The sequence below is a fragment of the Anarrhichthys ocellatus genome, unplaced genomic scaffold (genome assembly GCF_004355925.1).
Source record: "Anarrhichthys ocellatus isolate YVR2014 unplaced genomic scaffold, GSC_Weel_1.0 scaffold49, whole genome shotgun sequence".
NCBI classification, from domain to species: Eukaryota; Metazoa; Chordata; class Actinopteri; order Perciformes; family Anarhichadidae; genus Anarrhichthys; species Anarrhichthys ocellatus.
The window spans coordinates 2,539,038-2,561,128 of NW_022280079.1; the positions used below are offsets into that span (position 1 = coordinate 2,539,038).

Sequence of the window (22,091 nt, forward strand, 5' to 3'; positions counted from 1 at the left end):
ACATATATATAGTAATTATTCATACAATTTAAATTCAATTTTCATCTGAAAGACTGTTTGCACACTATTGTTTTTTTAAATGGTCATTATTTTTTATATTACATTTTTGTTAATTCATCATTGACAGACTGACTGACTTATTGAATGAATGAGAGATCTTTTATTTTGAAGTCAGCTCTTACTTACTTAATGCCTAGTATATAACAACCCCCTGATACTAACATATCAGGGGGTTAAATAAAGCCAAACATGAGGACAAAGTCTGAAATAAACTTGAATATTTCTGCTTACTGAAGCTATCGTCTGTGAGATCGTCTCCCAGGCCGTCTCCCACCGACACTCCGGGAATCCCCTTCTCCCCCTTCATGGCCTGGAACAAACACCAGAGAAGCAGGAGACATTACAGATGTGAGCACAGCGACATCTGGAACTAAACAAGAACGTGGTGTCGACTACAAAATTAGCTGATTCCATTTTCGGGCGGTTGCGGTCACATATAGAAACCTTGAAAATGAAATGCCAATGATAAAACACATCACTATAAGAAGGTGGCTTTTAATCACAATGGGCAGAAAAAATAATGTTAGTAGATGGACAGAAAAATTTTGCTGGTTTACATTATTATTATTAATTATTTACTTATTATTTATTTGGTAAAAACCTTCAAACTCATTATGTAATCATACAGCTTTTTAGATTTGGTTTAAAATCTACACCAGGTTGCCTTTTGAGTGATTGTTAGAGTGGAATCAACACTACATCTAATCCTACTCTGATGAATAATCTCATTATAGAGTAGAGAACCTGAGCTGTAAACCGGAACACAAACGGGACAGAAGATCAGAGTTTAAGGTTCAATAAGTAAAGAATAAAACTGCTTCATCCAATTCTTAGTACATTTTAAGAAAGGGGACTCCATCCATCCATCCATCCATCCATTATCTTCTGCTTATTCTTGGCCCTGCAGCCGGCTAAAGAAGAGTGTCCCAGACGTCCCTCTACCTGGGGGACCCTGAGGCATTCCCAGGCCAGACCAGATATATAGTCCCTCCAGCCTGCTCCAGGTCCCCCAAGGGCCTCTTACCAGTTGGATGTGCCCGGAAAACCTCTAAAAGGAGGCGTCGAGGAGGATCCTGATCAGGTGCCTGAACACCCTCAGATGTCTGAGGTCCTCTCCCCTATCATTAAGAATGAGCCGAACCGTTCTACTGAGGAAGCTCATTTCTGCCGCTTGTATCGGCGATCCTGTTCTTTCGGTCACTACCCGAAGCACATGACCATGGGCGAGGGTCGCAACGTAAACTGGTAAATACAAAGTTTTGCCTTCCAGCTCCCTCTGAACACCACAACGGTCGGATATGACGCCGAAACGCTCAAGACAAGGTCACTGGTTTTACCATTGCAGCGCATGTTTACGTGATCACTCGGGCCTCGTTTGGTTTTTTTTGCGTCTCACCTCTCTGAACTTTTGCAGGTAGAGCTTCAGTGGCTCCACATACATGTCGAAGCCCAGCGTGGACATGGCGAACAGGATGTCCTCCCCGTTGATGGTCTTCCTCTTCTCCTGGTGGCAGCGCTCACTTGCCTCCGACGTGATGAAGCTGATGAACTCGCTCACGCACTCCTGCACGCACTCCTTGGCGTCTTTCGCGATCTGTGGAAAACGGGGACAGATTCTTAAAGGCCAATTTCTTAAAGAGGAAAAGACATCCTTCCGAAGAGCTGACAGAAGAATATTTTCTTCAAACTTTCTTTACTCAGGATAAAAAGCAGCAGGCCTTTGTAAATAAAACATCTGTTTGTCATATGTTGAGTTCCCCCTGCAGTGTCTGCTGTCTGTACAAAGTGCTTCCATTTGCCAAAACAAACAACCTTTGAAAGTAAATGTGCACCAAAGTGGGAGATAGAATAGGTTTTTTAAATCGCCCTATCGTCGGGTTTTATCTTAGAGACCTGATGTGGGTGGGCGGTGGGTCTTAGTTTCTGTGGAAACATAAACACTTTAGGCATCTAAAGTGCTGCACTGATGGACCAAATACCCACAGAAAGAGGAATCAGGACGATTAAGTGCATATTGAGTTCAATGAGGCGAGCTATGTGTAGAAAACTGTTCAGAGAGGTGCTAACGTTAGCAGTTCGCCTCAGTCCTTTCTACCCATAATCAACTTGATATTCGGGGGCGACCCTACAAATGATGAGGCCAATTTCTCTCACAATTCTCGTTTGACGGCAGTTACTATTTGTAAATTAAATTTTTTTTTTTTTACACTGCCTTTGCTGCTCATTTGAGATAATGATATTTTCAGCCCAACCTTTCCGGTCTGAGGAACAGCGTTCTTCATGATGCGAGCCACGTTGGCAATGGGGAGGTAGATGTCCTGCTCCCTGAAGTTCTCCTTGATGCCGCCGTCGTCATGGTCATTCAGATTCTCCTCTCCATCATCTGGGGCGAACAAACAAAACACACGGATCAGAATCGGCAGTTTTAAACCCCGAGCTAGAAACACAACAGCGGCAGCCACTCTCTGACGAGCCACACTTTCGGCCTGCTCCTCACCGTCTTGGGACTGGAGGACGTAGTGACCAGAGGCCATGTACTCTCCGCTGATGCCCAGCTGGGAGGCGTCGGTGGTCGAGCTGTCTCCGTCCATCTGCAACACAAACACAAAGATCTCGTTTCAACTTCTGGAGCTATATCAATATAATTCACTGCATGGCATCAAACTGAAAGTTCAGCTTACGAAGCTTCCTGCGCAAAGTCATGAAGGAGCAGATAATCTCCATTGGAAAACAATTCCATTTTGTGTTATTAAACTCAGAACTGTAAGATTAAGTTCTTTGTAGCTACGCTATGAATTGAACACAAAAGCCTGACAGGCTGACACAGATCATTTAAAAGCAGGGAGGACTAAATTAAGTACTGAAAGTAACATCACTTTTTTGGAGGACAATTACTTCCACGCAGATAAAACACTAGAAAACATTTTTGCAAAATCCCTCAATTCCTCGGTTGTTTTAATACCCGAGTTCAATCCAGTGTTGCGTCTTGCTGTTTAGGCAGTACCCTTTTCTTATAAGTGAAGTTTTTGCCTGGAATAAATGAATAGATGCTTCTGTTCTCCCTCTCATGGGCTGGATTGATATGGTCCAGTGATATATGTTGTCGCCCATGCACATGAATTCAATTCCCTCATCTCTGCTTTGAGCAATGGTCAAGCTGTTGTGGTAATGAAGAACCCAACCTAAAGACTTTAACTGACACACTGGTGGGAATTATACAATATGTGGGCATCGCAGCTTAGGGGTCATAAAGGACCTGGTTGTAGCTGTATTTCCTTAAGGCCTGTTGGAAAAGCCTCCAATCCAACAAGTAGCACTAAATAGTACAGCAGTTTTCAGCATCTCAAATGTGAAGATTCTCTTTGTCATATATATAGTAAAATGGGTATCTGCACTGATATCCCATTCTGTAGCTGATAAACAAAGCTGGCGTTTCTGCCACTTAAAACAGATGCACACAATGACTTTATTATATCTTGACCTTTCATGCTGCATTGATTTCTAGTTCCCCAGTTACTACAGAGACTTGCACTGAATTTATCGGTTAATCAGTTATTCAAACAATGACCAATGTGATATATGAAATAGACAGCATGGAGTTCTTACATATTGAACACATAGTGAAAGCCATGAATGAATACCGGAAGGACTTCTGGATGTTTTGATGATTATTCAGGACAAATAAATATCAAAGCACAGGTTCACTGAACGGCTGAATCTTTCGGCTCTAAATTACTCTATTTAAAGTTGAGTTGAGTTAGAGAAATCACCAAATGCGTGTGTTGCTTTGTCTCTGTGTGAACAATCGCAGCTGATCGCATATTCATGAGCTCACCGACTTGGTCTGGTGTAACGCCAGATGTTACATTCAGGTCATACGCGTTATACGTTTCCATTTTAAAGGCAGCGACTAACGGAAGATGTGTGGCCTCTTCTTTTGAGGACAGATATTTTCAGATGTTGACAACGAGCACCGCTAAAGGGCTGCCCCTCCCCCTTCACGTTACGCGCAGTTTTATATGATGAAATGTGTTTGCTGGCTCGTGGGAATACATTATGAAAATACATTGGTACGGGGCTGTGAGCTAGCGTTAGCCGTGTTAATGTCGTTAGCATAGCTTAAACGGGACAACCGTGCAGACAGCTGTATACCCGCGGTGAGGTCAGTTTACGTAAGCAACACGCTAACGTTAAACATCTAGGTCTGTATTTAGCTTTCGTGTGCTAACTAGCCCGTATCTGCCGCGGGTTGACATATTTAGCTAACGTTTGCTAATACCAACCCACGAATTGAACTTGCTAGTTTCCTGGCCCTAATACAACTAACGCTATTGAGTTTAGCATAATGAAGAAAGACTATCTACCTTCTGTCGTTAACCTATTCAGGTACATAGTGCTCCTTGAATACATTCTCATTGTAAGTCCACTGCAACTCGCGCCTGTACAGACGGCGTCGGCCTGTTCTTTGTCGTACAGACCCGAGAGAGACGTGGCCGGGCCCAAATGTCAAAGAGTCGTTTATTAAGTTTTGCCCGCTGGATACTTCCTGATGAGCAGCCCTCATTCACTCAGACAACAAATAAAAAATCAGACAGAGACGGACATTTCCATTCGAGCTAACGAGAAATCGGTTAGCAATCATTGGCCGGAGCCAGCCACAAACCTGCAATGAAGCCCTGGTTGGTTACCTTCCTGAGACGGCTGTTTGGTTGGACAGAAAATGGCTGCGAAAGGACCAGTCCCAGCGCGTAACCGCGGCTGCACTACCGCTGCTCGCCGGTAGAGAGCCGTGCTGCATTCAGGGACTCCTTGCAAGCTCCTACCTCACAGGTTTAAAGTAAATTCAGCAGTGGAAACAATTGTAGTGGTGACTGTCAAAATTATTAACAGTTTTAAGTTTTTCAAATGTTTAGTTTAACAATCGAGGCTAATCAAGGCCAAGTAAAGAGTCACTGCACTTTGAGACCACAGAATGTGTAGTTTCAGAAAGTGCAGATTTTTCACTACCAGAGCAAGGTTTTTAGTCGTAGTCACGCTCTATTGTTAGTTATAATCCCTACATTTATGGCTGCACTGAAATGCAACTCTTCCACCCTAGAAGTTTCCCGCAAAAGCTTCATCGTCCATCTGCTTTTATTTCAAGAAAACTGCCTAAACTTCCCAAGTTGTTTCCGTAAATGAAAAACAACTTCTGAAGTGCTGCATCGAAGGACAAAATATCTTCTGAAAGCCTATTTAGGAGCTTATTAAGCTCATCCTGCCGAAAAAAAAGTGTCACATGTATGTTTTAGGTTTCAGGTTTACCAAAACCCCCACAAAGGCAGCTGTGTCAGTAATGCACTCGAACCAAGTTGATGTTGAAGGTTTTCACCACAAGGTTGCGCCCGGTGACAGCAAATAATACGGCTACTCTCTAGTCATAATGCTGTTTTAATGGTAGTTTACTACATTCACATTTCACTCTGTCTTTGCTGCTCATTTGACATATTGTCAAATATGTGTTTCTGTCAGACTTTGATACACAGTATATTAAAAAAACGTATGAAAAAGTTGAGTGTTAGCAATTCAGTGCCACATATCGACCAAGTGGATATTTGCTCATTTTCAATATGCCTGTTTATGTTATGTGATCAATATTATAAGTTTATACATGTCAGTAGTTTAACTCTAAGCCATAACATGGTGATTATGTTTTTTTATAATTTCTTTTTTTTTACTGTGTCTCAAAGTCTACATTCTGTTGATTATTGTCTTTCCCATCCTGGCAGGAAACACAACAAATACAAATTCTTTGCAATTTGCAAAAAAAAGATACTGTAACATTTTGGCATACTTTTTTTCAAGTGTCTCACTAAAAAATTTTCGTGTGGACTTTCAAAAACACGGTCAGTGAACGTCGTCTTGTGCAATCCACATCTAGCCCGCAGTCGTAAAGAGCTCAGGGGGCAAAGTCCCTCCTCACTGAGAGTGTTTGTGGCTTTATTTTTGTGTCCCTCTCTAGGACTGGCCACAGACCTATAGGCTCTCAGTGTTCCGAGTTGTTGCTGTACAAAATGGACCCGCCAACTGGCCCGTCCCTGGGGCCTTATGACTACGACCTGCTGGTTATAGGAGGGGTGTCGGGAGGCCTGGCTGTGGCAAAGGTTCCTTCCTCCTGTGTGCTGTCAGTCACATGGTTTTGTTTCCTGCCATTCAAGCTTTTTTTTTTTTGCTTTCTACTTCAATTAAGTTTAAAGAGAGTATGAATCCATGTAGTCTTGTACATTCTTTTGTACACTACATGTATACAGACAGTATTTGAGGCATAGCAAAAGTAGAATCTGTATACTGTTCTTTGCTCCCACAATGAGTTTTTTTTATTTTTATCACCTTTGCTTGCAAGATTTCGATCAATTAGATGTTGATCAGGCGCAAAGCAACACTGACAGACATGACATCACATGCATGTCACAAAACGACAGCAATCATACATGAATGTGTTTTAAAGATTGTGTTTGCTCGTGTTAAAATGAACTACCGCTCCATTTTTTGAAGCTGCTGTAATAATAAATCGTCAGCTTGATGACAATGTGAAAGGGGTCTCTTGTTGTGCTGAATCCTTCAGCTCGTCGTTTCGCTGTCTGGCCCACAACTTCACTGTATGATTTCCTCCGTATGCATTCAGCTTCCCTCAGTGGTTAGAGGACGCCCCGCCAACTCCACCTCATAATTGCAGCTAATCCGGTCAATGAACGCGCACTCTGCCAAAGCACAGCTCTCACGATTACCATATTAATGGCTTCATGGTAATGAAGATGATCCGTGAGCGGCTCTAGAGGGAAGTGGAAATGAGTTGACGGGCCAGGAGCTGGGATTGTTGTCAAGAACAAAACGCTTAACCCGTTTCAATATTTAATTTACCTCTTTCTCCTCTGTCGCTCACAATGATTACGTGTATCTCCTCCCTCCCTCTGCTAGGTTGAGGAGAAAGGTGCTGATTCTTGACCTCGTGGCTCCCTCTCCCAGAGGCACCAAGAGGGGTGAGTGTTTAATTCTGAGAGTCTGAAGAGGCACGGTGATTATGAATCATTTCTCTTCTCCAGTATTGAATATATTTTTCAAACACACGTTTCGGCTGAGTTGTATTGTTGCTTGAAATGCTTGTTTTTCTAGTGAAACATTTTCTTACTCTCTCCCTTTTCATTTTGTTCTCCTCCTTTTTCCTTTATTTTCTGTTCCTTCTCCTCTCCTCTCCTCTCTTGAATCTTCTCCTCTCTTGATTCCTCTCTTCTTTTAATTCCTCTCTTAAATCCTCTCCTCTCCTCCCCTCTCCTCTCCTCCAGAGCTGGGGGGTTCCAGTCTTAACATGGACAGCATCAGGAGGTTTCTACAACAGGCATCTCTGCTGGGAAAAGCCATTCAAGACTCTCAGAAATACGGCTGGAGGTTGAAAGAGGAAGGTAACAAAGGAAAATACCATTGACATGAATTGTATGACTGTTGATAAACTATTGATAATTCAGAGCTTTAAATGAGGTCAACATTTAGCAGTGTGATAATAATATATGTGACAAAATCCAATCCAATCCATACATATTAATCCTCTGTAACGAGTGTCTCATGTCAGCGTCTCATGGCTGGAGCGAGCTGGTGGAGGCTGTGCAGGAGCAGGTGAAGACTCGCAGTATGGAGGTGAAGAGGGAGCTGAAGAGCTGCGGAGTCTTTTACCTCGGTGCTCGTGGAGAGTTAGTGGGGCCCCACACAGTAGAGGTAAACACTTGAGCATTCTTGATTGGTTCAAAACGTCTGTGATGGAATTACTGCCAGAAATGAGCGGTGGCCATTTAATATTCTTCCTAAACTAGATAGCATGGAGCAGAAAATGAACAGGTGCGGTGTGCAACAAGGACCCCCAGCTGGATGATGATTTATAACCCAGCAGGTTGACTTCATCCCTTGCCCTCCTATGCTAAATTGTTCAGAGACAATCAATTTGAATTTGAACAAAATAATAGAGACTGGGAGAGTTAAAGCTACAGCTGGTAACTTAAAGAAAGAGAACTTTTTGTCATATTTACTCAAACTGTGACTATATCCTGCCCGTAGTACATGAGACAGATAATCTGGGTAAAAAAATCTGGTTGCTCTGCCTCCTCTTAGAGCTCCTCAAGGCATTTGGAAGATTCCACCGAGCCCAAAAGAAAAACAACCAATCACAGCTGAGGAGTCTCTAATGCAGCTTGGAAAATATGACAAAATTTTATTTTTATTATCGTTACCAACTGTAGCTTTAACGGGGGACAACCAGAGTCTAACCTGAAATTATTGATTGTGAGAGGCAACGATTTTCATAATTTCCTCACCAAACAAAAATTTTAAAAAATTCTTAACGACCTGAATCTTGATTGACTTTGTGTTTCTAGAGGGAAGGTTCTAGTCACCTAATTGTGCAAGACTTGAGGTTGGTTTGTTATTGTGCTCTTCCCCCCCCCCCCACACCTCGTCTTGCTGCTTCAAAACAAAAGCTCTTAAATAACAAAATAATGGAGCACATTTATTGTGAAGAATTTTATAGCAAATGAAATGTAATCAAAGTTTGGTGGTAGCTATTCCTCAATAAAAACAGAGAGGAAGACCAAGCAGCAAACACTTTTATTGTGAAGAATTTATAGGAAATGAAATGTGTTTATCCACAGTTTTACAGCCTTTGACCACGAGATACTTCCGATCACTATCCGATCAGGCAGGTCGCATTAACGTGTCAAGTGTGGACACACATGTGGAAACGGCTGAGTTCCAATCTGAAGCATCCGATCACAAAAGTCGCTTACAGCTGCCCTGTAAGCTGTGGTTTTTTTTTTCTCTCGTTTTTGTTGAATCAGGCGACAGACGTGAACGGGAAGAAGAGGCGTCTGACAGCAGAGACCATGGTCATCGCAACAGGAGACAGGCCTCAGTATCTGGGCGTACCCGGGGACAGAGAGCACTGCCTAACCAGGTCAACCAGCACTCGCATCAGATTCAACATATAAATACCCGTATGAATATAAGCAGACTGCGTCACAGAACCTCTGAAGTCCCATCCCTCTCTCCTCACCTCCCAGTGAGGATCTCCTCTCCCTGCTTCACCCCCCAGGTCGGACCCTGGTGGTTGGCGGGTCTGCAGAGGGACTGGAGTGCGTCATGCTGCAGCCTGACCTGCTCCCCGGGTTTGATCAGAAAACAGCACAGAAGATAGAAAACTACATGATCATTAGTGGAGTGGACTTCCTTTATCACTGCTCACTCACCAAGGTACTGAGTAAGATAAAGACAGGGATCAGTTACACTAGTAACCTGGAAATGTCCCTTCTTTATGCAGTGCTGCTTGTGTCTGTGTTAGGTGGAGCAGACTGAAGCTTGCAGGGAGGATGTCGTTTCAGGTATGGCAAATGTTGGAAGCTATTCTATCAGGATTATGATAGAGACACAATATCCAGTTGAAAAAGTAGCTTATACGTCAGTATAAAATGTAGTCTCTTTCATAACCAGTTAAAATTCCTCACAGTAACTTTGAGTAAGTGATGCAAGCACTTGTTGTACCACGGCCCACAGACACTTTGATGTCCACCATCACATGATTTATAGATCAAACCCAGATCACCCCACAGAAGATGTTCTTTTGAGTTGCAGCCCAAAGATACTGAATATATTAGACTGCATAACGGGGAGAAATATCTATCAAAGACGCAAACTAGACATACATCCAAATATTCTAATTCAGGTGATTGTTGTGGCTATAAAACAATGGTATCTTGGATTTGGAAGTTTCAATCAGTTAATATGTAATGTAGCTTCAGTAAACACCAGTTATAAAATATTACACTATGTGATGTTGTCAAATGCTTTAAAGCTAGTCAAAGGCTGACACAATATTCAATATTCTACATTGAGTGCATTATATACGTATTACTTTTATACCTCCATGGAGTTGGTATGTTTTCTGGTTCTTCGTCCATCTGTCCACCCCAATCGTTAACGCGATATCTCAGGAGCGCCTGGAGGGAATTTCTTCAAATTTGGCACAAACATCCACCTGGACTCAAGGACAAATTAGTTAGAATTAGGTGGTCATGGGTGACTTTGACCGCACAAATCAAATTTTTTTGCCATAACTTAATAAGAATTCATATGCTTATTATGACAATTTGACACAAATGTCTAACAGGTGAAGTGATGACAAATCCAGACGGACATGGATGTAAACTGCAACTTGACTGGTTTTGCGGAGGCGTACAACCACGAGGAGCTAATTTGAGTTTATTCTTATTTTAATTTAGGTGAATCTGCAACGACACCCCAGGAGGTTTCTAGACTTCAAGTGACCACCATCTCCCAGGAAGGCCAAACTAAGCAGGAAGACTTTGATACAGTACGTTATCCATGTCCAATACATCCTTTTTCTGCAACAGTTTTCCAATAAATGTTTCAAAGAACAGACAATGCAAGACACCCTGGTGAACTGTGTCTCTACGTGTCTCTGTGTGTGCAGGTGCTGCTCACCATGGGAAGGAAAGCCTTCACCAGCGACATTGGTCTGGAGCGTGTTGGGGTGCAGTGCAGCCAGAGGTGCGTTTAATCAGTCCACGTTCATTTTGACCTCTCAGTGTGTGCGTGGCAGGTTTTGTTTAGGTTGTGTGTGTGTATACTTTTCTGTGTGCAGCACTGGCAGGATCCTGGTGAACAAGAGCGATCAGACCAGCGTGGATCATATTTACGCCATCGTATCAGTGCAACATGGACGCCCCTCCACAACAGGCCTCTCGGTGCATGCTGGGACACTGCTGGCCCGTCGCCTCTACGGAGGAGACGGCATCTTGGTACGCAGTTTGGAAAGAGTTTACACGGGTTGCGTATGTTGTGCATGAGTCAAACGCTGCATATGAGACAATAAAGATAGAATTGATTGGAGCTGATATCATTTTTCATTCACAGTGTGACTACACCAATGTGCCCACTGTTGTGCTGACTCTGCTGGAATATGCTGCCTGTGGTCTGTCTGAGGAGAAAGCCAATCTAACATTTGGAGAAGAGAGTGTAGAGGTAATCACACACACACACACACACGTACATACTCAAACAAACGGGATCTAAAATCAAAAATGTCTGCCCTTTTGCAGGTGTATCACACCTACTACTGGCCACTGGAGTGGGCACTTCCTGCCAGGAATAAAAACTCCTGCTATGTGAAAGTCATCTGCCACATCCCTGACCATGTATGACTTTTATTTATTTATTTATTAAAGCTGCAATTATAATTTTTTAAATATTAGCAATGAATCAAATAATTATGGGTAATGTGAAAGATTTTTCTTGTGGTGATGAACTCACAGATAATTCTCACCAACTCTACAGTTTCCCTCAGCTCTTTTAGCGTCTTTCAGCTCATTGTTTTGGTTTTACTGCCCACAGCTTTAAAAGTTACTACAAGGAGTTTTTACCTGGTTATGAAACAGTCTTAATTTAATACTGCTGCCTCTATAATGACTTACATAATCAAACAAGACCATCGGCAAGAAGATCGGCTGTTTCTATCTAGTTATTGTTAACGCTTGTCATCGTAGGCGCTTTAACATTTTTGTAGAGACGTGCGTACGAAATTAAATGAAGAACGACACTTGACAGATGATGTCGGAAAGATTAGGTATCACTGTCTAAGCATACTTAACATATAATGAGGCAACTGTGTAGTTATAGTTCAGTCCAAACTAATTGAAGCTCCCCACACACTTTGTTAAGTGTGATACGCAGCACCTCAGCTATAAAGTAATGAGATTCTTTTCCTTTCCCTCTGGAGATATTTAGTCATAATACCTCCAATTGTGCATTAGGTCACACCACATTACTCCACCCACCCTTTTGTTATAATTTTAGCTCTTTCCAACAATTGACTTGGCATCACTCAAGATAACTGCATTTTAGAATGCATCTCTGCCAAGCTGATAGTAACTGTGCTAATTCCAATATTCACTGCTCGTTCTCACTTCATTCCCTGTCTGCAGATTACACTGCGGCCATCAGAACCACCAAACTAGCTTTTAATGTGTTCATTTGTTTTTGTGGGTTTAAATGTGTTTGGGGATGTCTTGAAGTAAGTCTGGAGACTTGGACTAGAACAGACTAGAATGTGGGACTTTCTGCTTACATAACAACAGTGATTCTGACTCACACATACCTTGAAACTCATCTTTGGACCCTGGTCCAAACTGCTAGAAAGCCCCCCTGGAGGACTGGGACTCGATTAAGACATGACTGTTCTGACATGGGGACTGGACCTTCGGGACTTTGAACCAGGTTTAGACTTGAGGACTTAGGTCTCTATTCAGACATTTAATTTCTAACTTTTATTTACACTTCGTGGCATGAACAAGACATACCTTTACACCTGGCATTAAAATGTGTTTTGGGCAATTGGATTGCATTCAGATAGTTCTCCAACACTAGGCTTACATGGGTTAAAATACATAGTGCCAGGGTTGTGCTGAGTACTATTTTCAGATACAGTCTGAATATTAGACACATGGCGTAAAGGTAGTCAGTGTAGGCTTTGACTCACATGGTGAGGAATTTGGACTCTACTGAGACTCGGACAGGATCTTAGGGATTTGGAACAAGGCTCAGACTTGAGAAGACTTGATGGAGCCTGACTCAGTAGTCAGTAACTACAGTAAGACTCAGACAGGACCTTGGTCACTCACATTTGGGCTCACATTTGAGAACAGAGGAACTGGCACTCGACTTGGACTCACACTTATAAATTGGGGATTTGGGACCCAGTTTAGATATTACCTTATTGACCCACAAATTATGGAAGTGGAACTCAGTTTGAATACGATGCAAGTCTGATTCACACCCTAAAACTCCAAGCGGACAGAAACTTGACCAACCAGAGACTACCCAGACTCGAGTCTTCTGACTCAAACCCAGTGGCGGGCTGTGCATTTTATACCTGGGTCTTCAGTGCTGTCCGACTACAGTTGAACCACCTCCTAATAACCTCATTATGACACCACAGCTACGGGTTATTATTTGTTTCTAGGGGTGTAACAATACACATATTCGAATTACACTGTTCAGTACGAGGCTTACGAACCGAACAATACGTTTGAATGATACTAGTGCATTTGGAAAATGCAGAAGCTTAAATTGTGGGAAATATAATGTTTTCGGTGGACTGCGCTCACGTAGGAGACAACGGGCTGTGTGACCTCTGAACCCGGAACAAAAAACCCCCAAAAAAACACAGCTGAGTCACCGCACGTGTGTTCTGGGAGGCTACGCTAAACTAGCTTAACGGGAAAACAACAGCAGCAAACAAGCTGCGAACTCTCCCCGCAGAGTTTAGCTGTTCCCTACTGATTCAGACAGGCTAAAGCAATCGCCTCACAATCCACAATTCTCCAGACCATCATTCTTGCTTTGTAAAAGAAAACAACAGCCCGAACAGATTCAATTGTCCGGACTATAACTCCGCGCATGACGGTATGCTTCGTAATTAACGGACAATGCATATAGTCCAAATCAATATAATTAGCACAATGACAACAACAAACTCACAAGAACCAGTCACATATATTCATATGACAACAAAGCATGAAAAATCAATCCAGCAACACTGCAGCGGAACACGCATTCTGCTACACACTCGAGGGCCATTCAGATATTAGATGTAAAAAAACAAACGCAGTTGACTTACCGAATGCTGTTCACTTAAAGACAAACTCCATCCTCCTTTCTTTGTTGACAAAGAGTTTAATCCCATGGTTAAATCCCAACTCACAAATCCATTTCTCCTCCTTCAGCCATTGAGTGTTAAAAAAACAAAGCTAGGTAAAAAAAAAAAAGAATCTACATCAAGCAAAATGCAAACAATTTCATAATTTCTTCCATATCTTTCAATTTGAACTCTTACTACTCCAACTAAGTTTTGTTTCACAATAGTCACGTGCTCGCCCACTGACCAATCACAGCGCACGCTGCACCTTACTGCAGAGCTGCACCTTAAAACTGAGCTGCGTGTTAATGCTGACGTGTAGGCCAGCTAGCAGGCTCTGGCACGTCAATGAATACGCCCAACATGTCAAACTAAAGATCTGATTGGTTGAAGACTATGACAATCAACAATATCGTCCCCATTCACTTAAACTGCACATGGATGCACTTGTGAGTCTGAAGGCCTCGGGCCTCTCTTCTTACCTAGAGACACAGAGGTGAGATCTGATTGGATAAAGGCTCTACTTAAAACAAGCTGCACTGGAAGCAGAGCAACTGAGGAAGACAGTAGCTGTGCAATGAGAAAATAAGATAATAGGAAAAATATTTTTATAAATTATAATACATGTAGTGTATTTAAGAAAAATTATAAAATAGCTATAACTTTGTGATTCTGTTTAGGCCAGCAGAGAAGGCCTTGCTGGCCCTGACGGCCCACCACTGCTCAAACCTTTGGTGAATCCACTGTAACACTGCTGTGTCTCAACAGGACCGCGCGGTCGGCGTCCATGTCATGGGCCCCATTGCTGGAGATATCCTCCAAGGCTTCGTTGCAGCGATGAAATGTGGTCTTACCAAGCGACAGCTGGACACCACCGTGGGCATCCACCCCGGGTCAGCCCTGGTCAGAATCCCTTTTTTCCACACTATTTCATAAAAACAGCAGTCCTGCGATGACTATTAAAGCCCCCCCACCCCCACCCCTCCCAGCAATGATATTAACTCAAAATCACACTCTTGATGTCCTGTCACACTCTATTTTGCGCTACTGTGCTGAGAGGTAAGTTTTCAGGTATTACCATGTTCAGTCCTTGGGAAAAGCTTTGCTGTCTGGGGTCAATGCCAGAGCAGCAGAAGATTCAAATCAGTTTCCTGCTCTGAATGCTGCCTCTCTGAATTATTCATGGGTAATATTTAATAAACCTCACAGTCCATCTCTGTAAAGGCTGACCCCAGAGCACATGAGCTGGTTCATACTTAACATTTTCTAAACTTGATTATTAAGGCGTTCAATGGAGTGTTAAATAGAGGTTACCGGTCATGGGGATGTCAGGGGTTTGGGGATGATGTGTAATGGCTAATCACAGATCTACAGCTGGACTGATTGATTAGTAGGTGATTGAATTTTAACTGATGCTGCTATTTAGCAATCATCCCAGTGGTGTGAGGTACATAGGACAGGCCCCAGTGCACGTTACTAGTTATGAAGCATGCACGTGCACACACCCACGCCACCACTGTTATGTTTGAAAGGACGACTGCTCGCTCGTCTTGCCGATTTGCTCAGCTCGTCAGTCTTGACAGATTTTGCACCTAACTAACATCTGTAGTGTATAAGTTAAAAATGGCAAAGAAAATGATTATTTTAACTGAAATGTATTGTTTATTTATAGTTTTTATTGTTTACATAGAACAAGCATATGTTTTTTATTATAGATTGCTACTGACATATTTACCAAAAAATAAAAACCATGACGGAGATGATTTAGCCTTTTCAAAGGAGTATATATTTATCAAATGGCTTCCTTATTAGTATATAGTGCATCTTTTCATATTTCTGATGTCACTATCTGAATCACTAGTAGGACCGGCTGGTCATCCAGCACAATGTAGGACGTCCTGTTCTCTTTACGCTCATTGGCGCTTTTTAGACAGTAGTAAATGGTAAATGGTCTGTACTTGTACAGCACTTTTCTAGTCTTTCCGACCACTTAATGCCTTTTAACACTACCTCATTACTATCTTAGACTATCTCATTCACACACCGTAGGCACACTTACGGGAGCTCATTTTGGGGTTAACTGTCTTGCTCAAAGACACATTGATATGCGACTAGCGGAGCCGGGGATCGAACCGCCAATCCTCTGATTGAAGGACAACCCTGCTGTCCACAGTCGCCACTAATACTGAGCATTTGCTGGTAAAGGGACAGCTATTTTTCTTATGAGTTGGTGGATTAAAACAGAGCTAAGAAGAGTGTTTGACTTACATTCAACAGGTGGACAAAAATAATGTAAATCATATTGATCTGTGTCTGCCGGCTGTGTAAATAAGCAGCTCTTTGCTCACATGCTAGCCATGAGATCTTTCGTAGGTGATAATATATCAGTGTCGTGTTTACAGTTGCCCCCTAGTGGCCAAAAACAATTCATACAGCTTTAAGTTTATGTCATAGATAAATTGGTCCTTGAAGGTCTCTGGAGAGATGGGGGCACAGCATAGACTAAAATATGGACGCAGTCTCTGGGACGTCCCCCATAGCTTTCTGAAGCTCAAAGTAGGTGGTGGTGGACCTTAGGCGGGCCGGGTGACGCAGCAGTGCCGACGGCTAGCAGCTAGCGACCTAAAACAGCACCCACCTGTCACTCAAAATGGCCACGCCCTTTATTATGCCTAATATTGAGCCTTAATATCATTTAAATGGGTCAGTTCTATAAAATGTACAGTTGTACATGATATTATCTATAAAGACTAAAAGCGTTTTTTGTACCACGCTGTTTATTTCTGCTGTAATGTTGGGCATTTTGTCATGGAGGTCTATGGGGATGGACTCGCTTTTGGAGCCAGCCTCAAGTGGACAACAGTTTTTGGCTCTTCCGTGTAGCCTTCATTTCTCAGCACCTGAGGGTGCTGCTTGGAGCATAGTGGAATTAATTGCCATCTGGCTCTTTTTTTGACAGTCGGTGAGGGTCTGCAAAAAAAGACATTTAAAAATCCTACACCCAAGAATTTATGTCATCAATTTTATCTAGAGTTGATACTACTTTTCCCCCGCTATAAAAAAAACCCGCTGTAGTCACCATCATATATACAAAACTTAGTTTTAAAGGATTTCCAACTAATGTTTCTCATATTCTCAACGTTTGCAGTGCACTCCACATGGCCTGTTGACATGAACTGACATTGGTCTCTTTCTGCTGCCTTAGGTGCTCAGCTCATTGACCCAAACCCAGCGTATGTCTGAGGCCCTGCTGATGAGGGGCAACTGCTGAGGTTAGCAGCCTCCCCCCCCCCCCCCCGCTGTCGATCACAGTTGCCTATATGGAAACGATAGAAGACGGCAAGGAAGCGATCACCCCGACGAGTGGCGGCAGCAGGATGGCCGGCTGTCCATCCAGTGACGTCTTCACCTGAAACCCGACAGACGGACGGGCGAGGACCGATGCTCTGCTGCCGACTTGGCGTCTTGCTTTGCGCGTCTGCTTGCTTGAATTTTTTTATGAACCGCTTGCTTCAAGAAGAACTTACAGAAATAGACAGCGCTGTTGAAGCGTTTTTATGGCTCTCGGCTTTAAGGAAGATAAGATGCTCCCTCCTGTAAGCTTTAATATAGCTGAGTTTATAAAGGCTGCATGAGAGTGATAAGACTCTAGGATTTGATGCGTTTACATGGAGTAAAAAGCTCGGGCTTACACGCTCTGTGTTTTTACTGCCGTGGCACGAGCCTCAGGTTTTTTTTTGCAGCCTTAATTTCATGTAATCAACTGGACGGGGATTATAGAATTACCCCAAATGAATACTCTTTATTGGCGCGTGCTCTCGCTTTAATTGACCTAACGGTGTCTTTATTGAGACGTTAGGCCGGAGTTCTTCGATGCACCTTTTTGTCAGCTTTCCCTCTTTTATATTCTCTCTCTGATACGGTGCCTCAAAGCGTAGCGACTGTCTTAAAACAACTGTTGCATATTCATGCCTGTCAAAGGTGAAGTGTCTCATATGAATGCAGGGACTGGAGCGCAGATTTTTCTATTTATTTTTAAAGCTGACCCCTCGAACAAGGGCGTCATTTTCATTCACTTGGCGCGTCCAGGGACCCATCGGACCCATGTTAATGGACCGTACATACCCGCGCATCGTGCTGGTGCTCGCTAAACATTGTAGCAATTAGATGTAAATTTTTCTCCGAGGTTATCCTCCAGACCACCTTCGGACTCTCTGCCTGACAGTCCCGCTTGTGTAAGTAAGACAGATATCCCAATTAGAAAAAGTGCACCGGAGTCTCTCTTTCTGGCATGTGGCTGAAAACGCCATTAGAGCATAATTCGATCAAAGCGAAGCAGCCTCCGTGACTCTGTGCAGGTCTCGCAGTAAGGTTAAGATGCCGCATAGATGTCTATCTGTCTAGCTGCTCTGCTCGGACAGTGTTCAGGGGTTTCACCCGGTTTCACCTGACCCCTGTGCAGTGCGCGCTGTTACACCACTAGATGTCGCTGTAGCTGTAGGCAGACCAGGTTAATGATGCAGCGCTTGAAAGATGGAATAATAACACTGATACTACCTGATTGAACAAACTTAATTGCAGTAATTATACTGCTACCATGTCTGCAACTACTATTCATGTTACTGCTGCTACTATTAATACCAGTGATATTGTTTGACCGTGTGCTGTGAGCTCCACCAATAAAACTTCTGCTACTTCACAACAGAAAGCTCCACTGCAGGTACTACTGTCTGCAACCACTGGTATTGTTGCAACTACTGTAACTTACTATCACCAACAGATGGTTACAGATACTCAAATTACTCTACACGGACTACTTTTGTTACAGTTAGTATTTACTCTAACTAGTACAGTCTAGCTCCTAGGAGCACACAGATTTTAGTTGTTTCACCTCTTTTGTTGTTGTTGTGTCTCTTTGTAGTCGTTACGCATCTCTCAGTGAGTTTTTGTGTTTCTTTTTGGTTATTTTGGGCCACTTTGTAATTGTTTTGGTCTCTTTGTCATTATTTTTTGTTTGTGGTTGTTTTGCCGTTATTGTGGTCGTTTTGTGTCTCTTTGTGGTCGTTTTAAGTCCCTATGTAGCTGTTTTGTGTCACCTCGTAGTCAGGTTGAGTCTCTTTGTAGTTGTTTGGTGTCTCTTTGTTGTTTCTTTTTAATCACTTTGTAGTTGTTTTTTGTGTCTGTGTAGTTGTTCTGTGTCTCTTTATGGTAATTTTGTGTATTTTTATAGTCATTGTGAGTCTCTTTGTTGTCGTTTTGTGTCTCTTTGTGGTTGTTTTGGCTTTTTTCATATTTATATTATTTTATATAATGCTCGTCATGTCATTGTACAAGTAGTCTGCAAATGTCTGCAAATAGTAACTGTGACTCACTGACAACACCAGTGGACTTAACATGTAAATACATCCATCAGGAATGTAGTAAAGTAGATAAAGTAGCATAAAATAGAAATACTCAAGGGGTGGTGGGAAGTAACTAAACAAGTATACTGTACTCAAGTACATTTTTGAGGCGCTTGTACTTCACTTGTTGCACTTGTACTCGTTTATTATTCATGGTGACCTCTTCTACAATATGTGTGTAAAAACATGAATGTATTCATTCAAACAATATTAACTAGAATGGTTAAACAGCAGGATTTTGATGTGACGCTCCTTCTATAAACGCACATCTGGACGCGCCCATTTCCTCGTGTCCCTGCCGCTCGCTCCCCCCTCCAGCAGCGCAGCAGTGGTACGCTCCGCGTTGGATGCGTTCAGCTCATTGACCGGCGGACAATCCTCATCAGTACCACCAGACAGAGAGCCCCGGAGCCTCCGACAGACACGGCCCTTCATTCCCCCCCCCACACACAAAGCGAGCAGCGCCCAGCCGCCTCTCCGCCTCGTCATGAAACAGACTCTGACCGAACTGATGAGGATGAGCCGGATATGCCGGATGGTATTCGCCACTTGTTTGGGATCCTTTATTCTGGTCATCTTTTATTTCCAAAGTATGTTCCAACCAGGTAGGATCTCCCTCCTCTCTTCTCTCTGGCTGTACGTGCGTGTGTTTTGTGTGTGTGATGTATATGTGTGATGTATGGCAATGTGTCTGACAGTCTCCTGGCATGTTGACATATCGATTTGTCAGGGCTGTACAGTAACGCAGAGGATGAATAATTGATACACGCGTGAGCGCGTAAATCATCCGGCCGGAGCACGCCGTTTTGAAATCCATCGTTCATGTGGCGCAATTAGTCCGGATTGATCGTCTTGTTGCGCTTTTGTTGAGCGGTTCTTTCTCCGCGGTGGAGGCGTGCGTTTGGGGGGAATTGGAAGCAAGCGACCGGGCGCTGTTCGCTCGCTTCCCCCTCCCCTCAGCTGACAAGTGGCATGGAGATTTTTTTGTCTCCGGAAACGTGGCTTGGAAACGGGAATCGGCGCATGGGCGGCCGTGAGGTTTGGCAAAGTGCACGGGCGTTTTACAGGCTATAGAGATCCACCTAGAGATTGCCACCATCTGGATCGAGAGCTGAGACCGAGCTATAATGGGGAAATCAATTTGGAGTCCATAATCTGGAAATGAACCGTCTCTTGGGAGCCCTTAAAAACCGGTGTCCTCTCTAATCTGTGCGCGCCTGGAGACCCGTTCAACAATTCATCACGCAATAAAGGAGTCTTCTCCATGCCAGCGGGGGTTCCGCAGGGAGATTTTCCATACCCATTATGTTAAATGAACAGATCTGATGTTCTGCTCTTTGCCAACAACATTCGTTTCACTTAATCAACGCCCCTGGGTCTGGATGTGGTATCCGTGCGCTGTGGGCTACATCAGCGTGTCTGGTGCGCCAAGAGTCCTGCGTTCTGATGCGGCCAAGGGGTAGCGCGCGGTGTTGATTCAGTGATGCTGACTTACAGTACAACAGGTTTACTGTACGGTGCAGAAGAAGGGGAAAAACTCTCTCCTGGTATTTACTTAACATCAGCAGAAACAGAACCATTCCAGTGGCTGAATTGATGCTGTATCATGCTTTATGATATGTTTTTTTTAATCTGCAATACTGCTATGATACTTGCAGGTCCATGTAAAAATTGATACTTTAGTCTCAGTCTGTGGGTGATGATGTGAAACCGGAGGAATTCTCTATTTGAGTGACGGGGCTGCTGGTATAAAAGAATGAAACAGCCAACACCAGAGAGCAGAAGCATCCACACAGAGCAGACTCTTTTAGCGGCTCTGTGAGTCACCATTGTTCCTGCTGGCAGCCGTGGACATGTATGTGTCTTAGCCCCACAAAGAAAACCAATCTCATCAGGGTACCTTTAGTGAGTGAAATGGCCTTACTGTAGTGTAATATGAACATCTGATCACTATAAGGATGTCATTAAATTATTCGGGTATGAAACCTTCTGCATGTCAGCAACTGCTCAACAGATCAATAGTTGGAGCACATTCTGTATTGTTAACATTGGCTTTAATTCCAGACCCCACTGCTCTATGTATAATAAACAATAATAATTGCAAAATCAACCTTTTTTTTGTTTTACCTTTAATTGTATTGTTCCATGTCTTTTGACCGTAACAAAACCCAACATGTAGTTAAGCATCGATGTGACGTTCCCTTTGCCTCAAACTGGGTTTTTAAATCTCTTATAAAAGAGCTGTGTTAAAACTCCAGTAACGGGAATTTAAATGTGTGCTGGTGCTGCGTGAATCTACGGTGCACACATCACATCACAATCCATCATGTGCACCCATGTCTGCGGACGATTTCTGTCATCGGTTCATAATCATGTTCATAAGCAATTCACGCAAAAAAAGTCATAGAAAAAAAACCAATGTTGATTATGGAGAGCTGAAACGGTCCGTCGATTGATTTAATATGGTCATAAAAAATAATGTGAGACAACAAATTCATTGTTTCAGTCATATTTCAAGCAAAGAAAGTGAAAAAAATGGTGAAATGTCCTTAGGTTCAAGCTTCTTAAATAACATGAAAACGTTGCTTATTCAAATAAAACAGGCTCATGTAGGCACGTGGGATCTGGGAGGTGGTAATGGCCCTTTTTCACCATATTTTGACATTTTAATATAGACAATTAATAAAAAAGAATCAACAGATTAACCAATTGTGAAAATGTATGTTAGTTGCAGCTCTATCAGTATGTTTATGTTTAAAGAAGAGCCTGGGCGTAAGGCTGAGGGGATCATGTGTTCGGTCATGTGTGTGTGTGTATAGCTGTCTGTCCACGGCTAATCTCACATTCTACTTGACCCAAACTGAAAAAAAGACTTTTTGGCCCTGTAATTATTACCT

At 42.9% G+C, this 22,091-nt stretch overlaps 3 protein-coding genes across 4 annotated transcripts in view; 2 read left to right on the forward strand and 1 right to left on the reverse strand.

Moving 5' to 3' along the window:
• The window catches only part of nfyba (nuclear transcription factor Y, beta a), a 25,781-nt gene extending 20,957 nt beyond the window's left edge, over positions 1–4,824 (reverse strand). Inside the window, exons 1-5 of one of the 2 annotated variants that reach the window (XM_031869919.1) lie at positions 4,724–4,824; positions 2,558–2,651; positions 2,313–2,443; positions 1,457–1,654; positions 292–370 (exon numbers count right to left, since the gene is read on the reverse strand). In XM_031869919.1, the coding sequence (XP_031725779.1) occupies positions 292–370; positions 1,457–1,654; positions 2,313–2,443; positions 2,558–2,651 (502 nt within the window). In that variant the 5' untranslated portion in view covers positions 4,724–4,824. The other variant, XM_031869920.1, reaches the window with a different exon arrangement.
• Positions 4,825–6,113: 1,289 nt separating this feature from the next.
• On the forward strand, positions 6,114–17,063 carry LOC116395770 (thioredoxin reductase 1, cytoplasmic). Its single transcript, XM_031869870.1, has 14 exons — positions 6,114–6,223; positions 7,027–7,079; positions 7,383–7,499; positions 7,667–7,809; positions 8,922–9,037; positions 9,144–9,333; positions 9,422–9,461; positions 10,359–10,450; positions 10,571–10,647; positions 10,742–10,898; positions 11,014–11,121; positions 11,199–11,294; positions 14,561–14,695; positions 16,998–17,063. Exons 1-14 carry the CDS (start codon positions 6,114–6,116, stop codon positions 17,061–17,063), a joined length of 1,500 nt encoding a protein of 499 aa, XP_031725730.1.
• A 2,553-nt stretch (positions 17,064–19,616) lies between these two features.
• Positions 19,617–22,091, forward strand: part of chst11 (carbohydrate (chondroitin 4) sulfotransferase 11) — a 103,988-nt gene continuing 101,513 nt past the window's right edge. Inside the window, exon 1 of the mRNA XM_031869787.1 lies at positions 19,617–19,799. Within this exon, the coding sequence (XP_031725647.1) occupies positions 19,682–19,799 (118 nt within the window). The 5' untranslated portion in view covers positions 19,617–19,681. The remainder of the gene's footprint in view (positions 19,800–22,091) is intronic.

Excerpts from the sequence above, each read along its gene's own strand:
- LOC116395770 (XM_031869870.1), top strand. The coding sequence starts at position 6,114 with ATGGACCCGCCAACTGGCCCGTCCCTGGGGCCTTATGACTACGACCTG. Across the intron at positions 10,899-11,013 it reads ACGGAGGAGACGGCATCTTG|TGTGACTACACCAATGTGCC; the intron begins GTACGCAGTTTG and ends TTTCATTCACAG. Across the intron at positions 11,295-14,560 it reads TCTGCCACATCCCTGACCAT|GACCGCGCGGTCGGCGTCCA; the intron begins GTATGACTTTTA and ends GTGTCTCAACAG.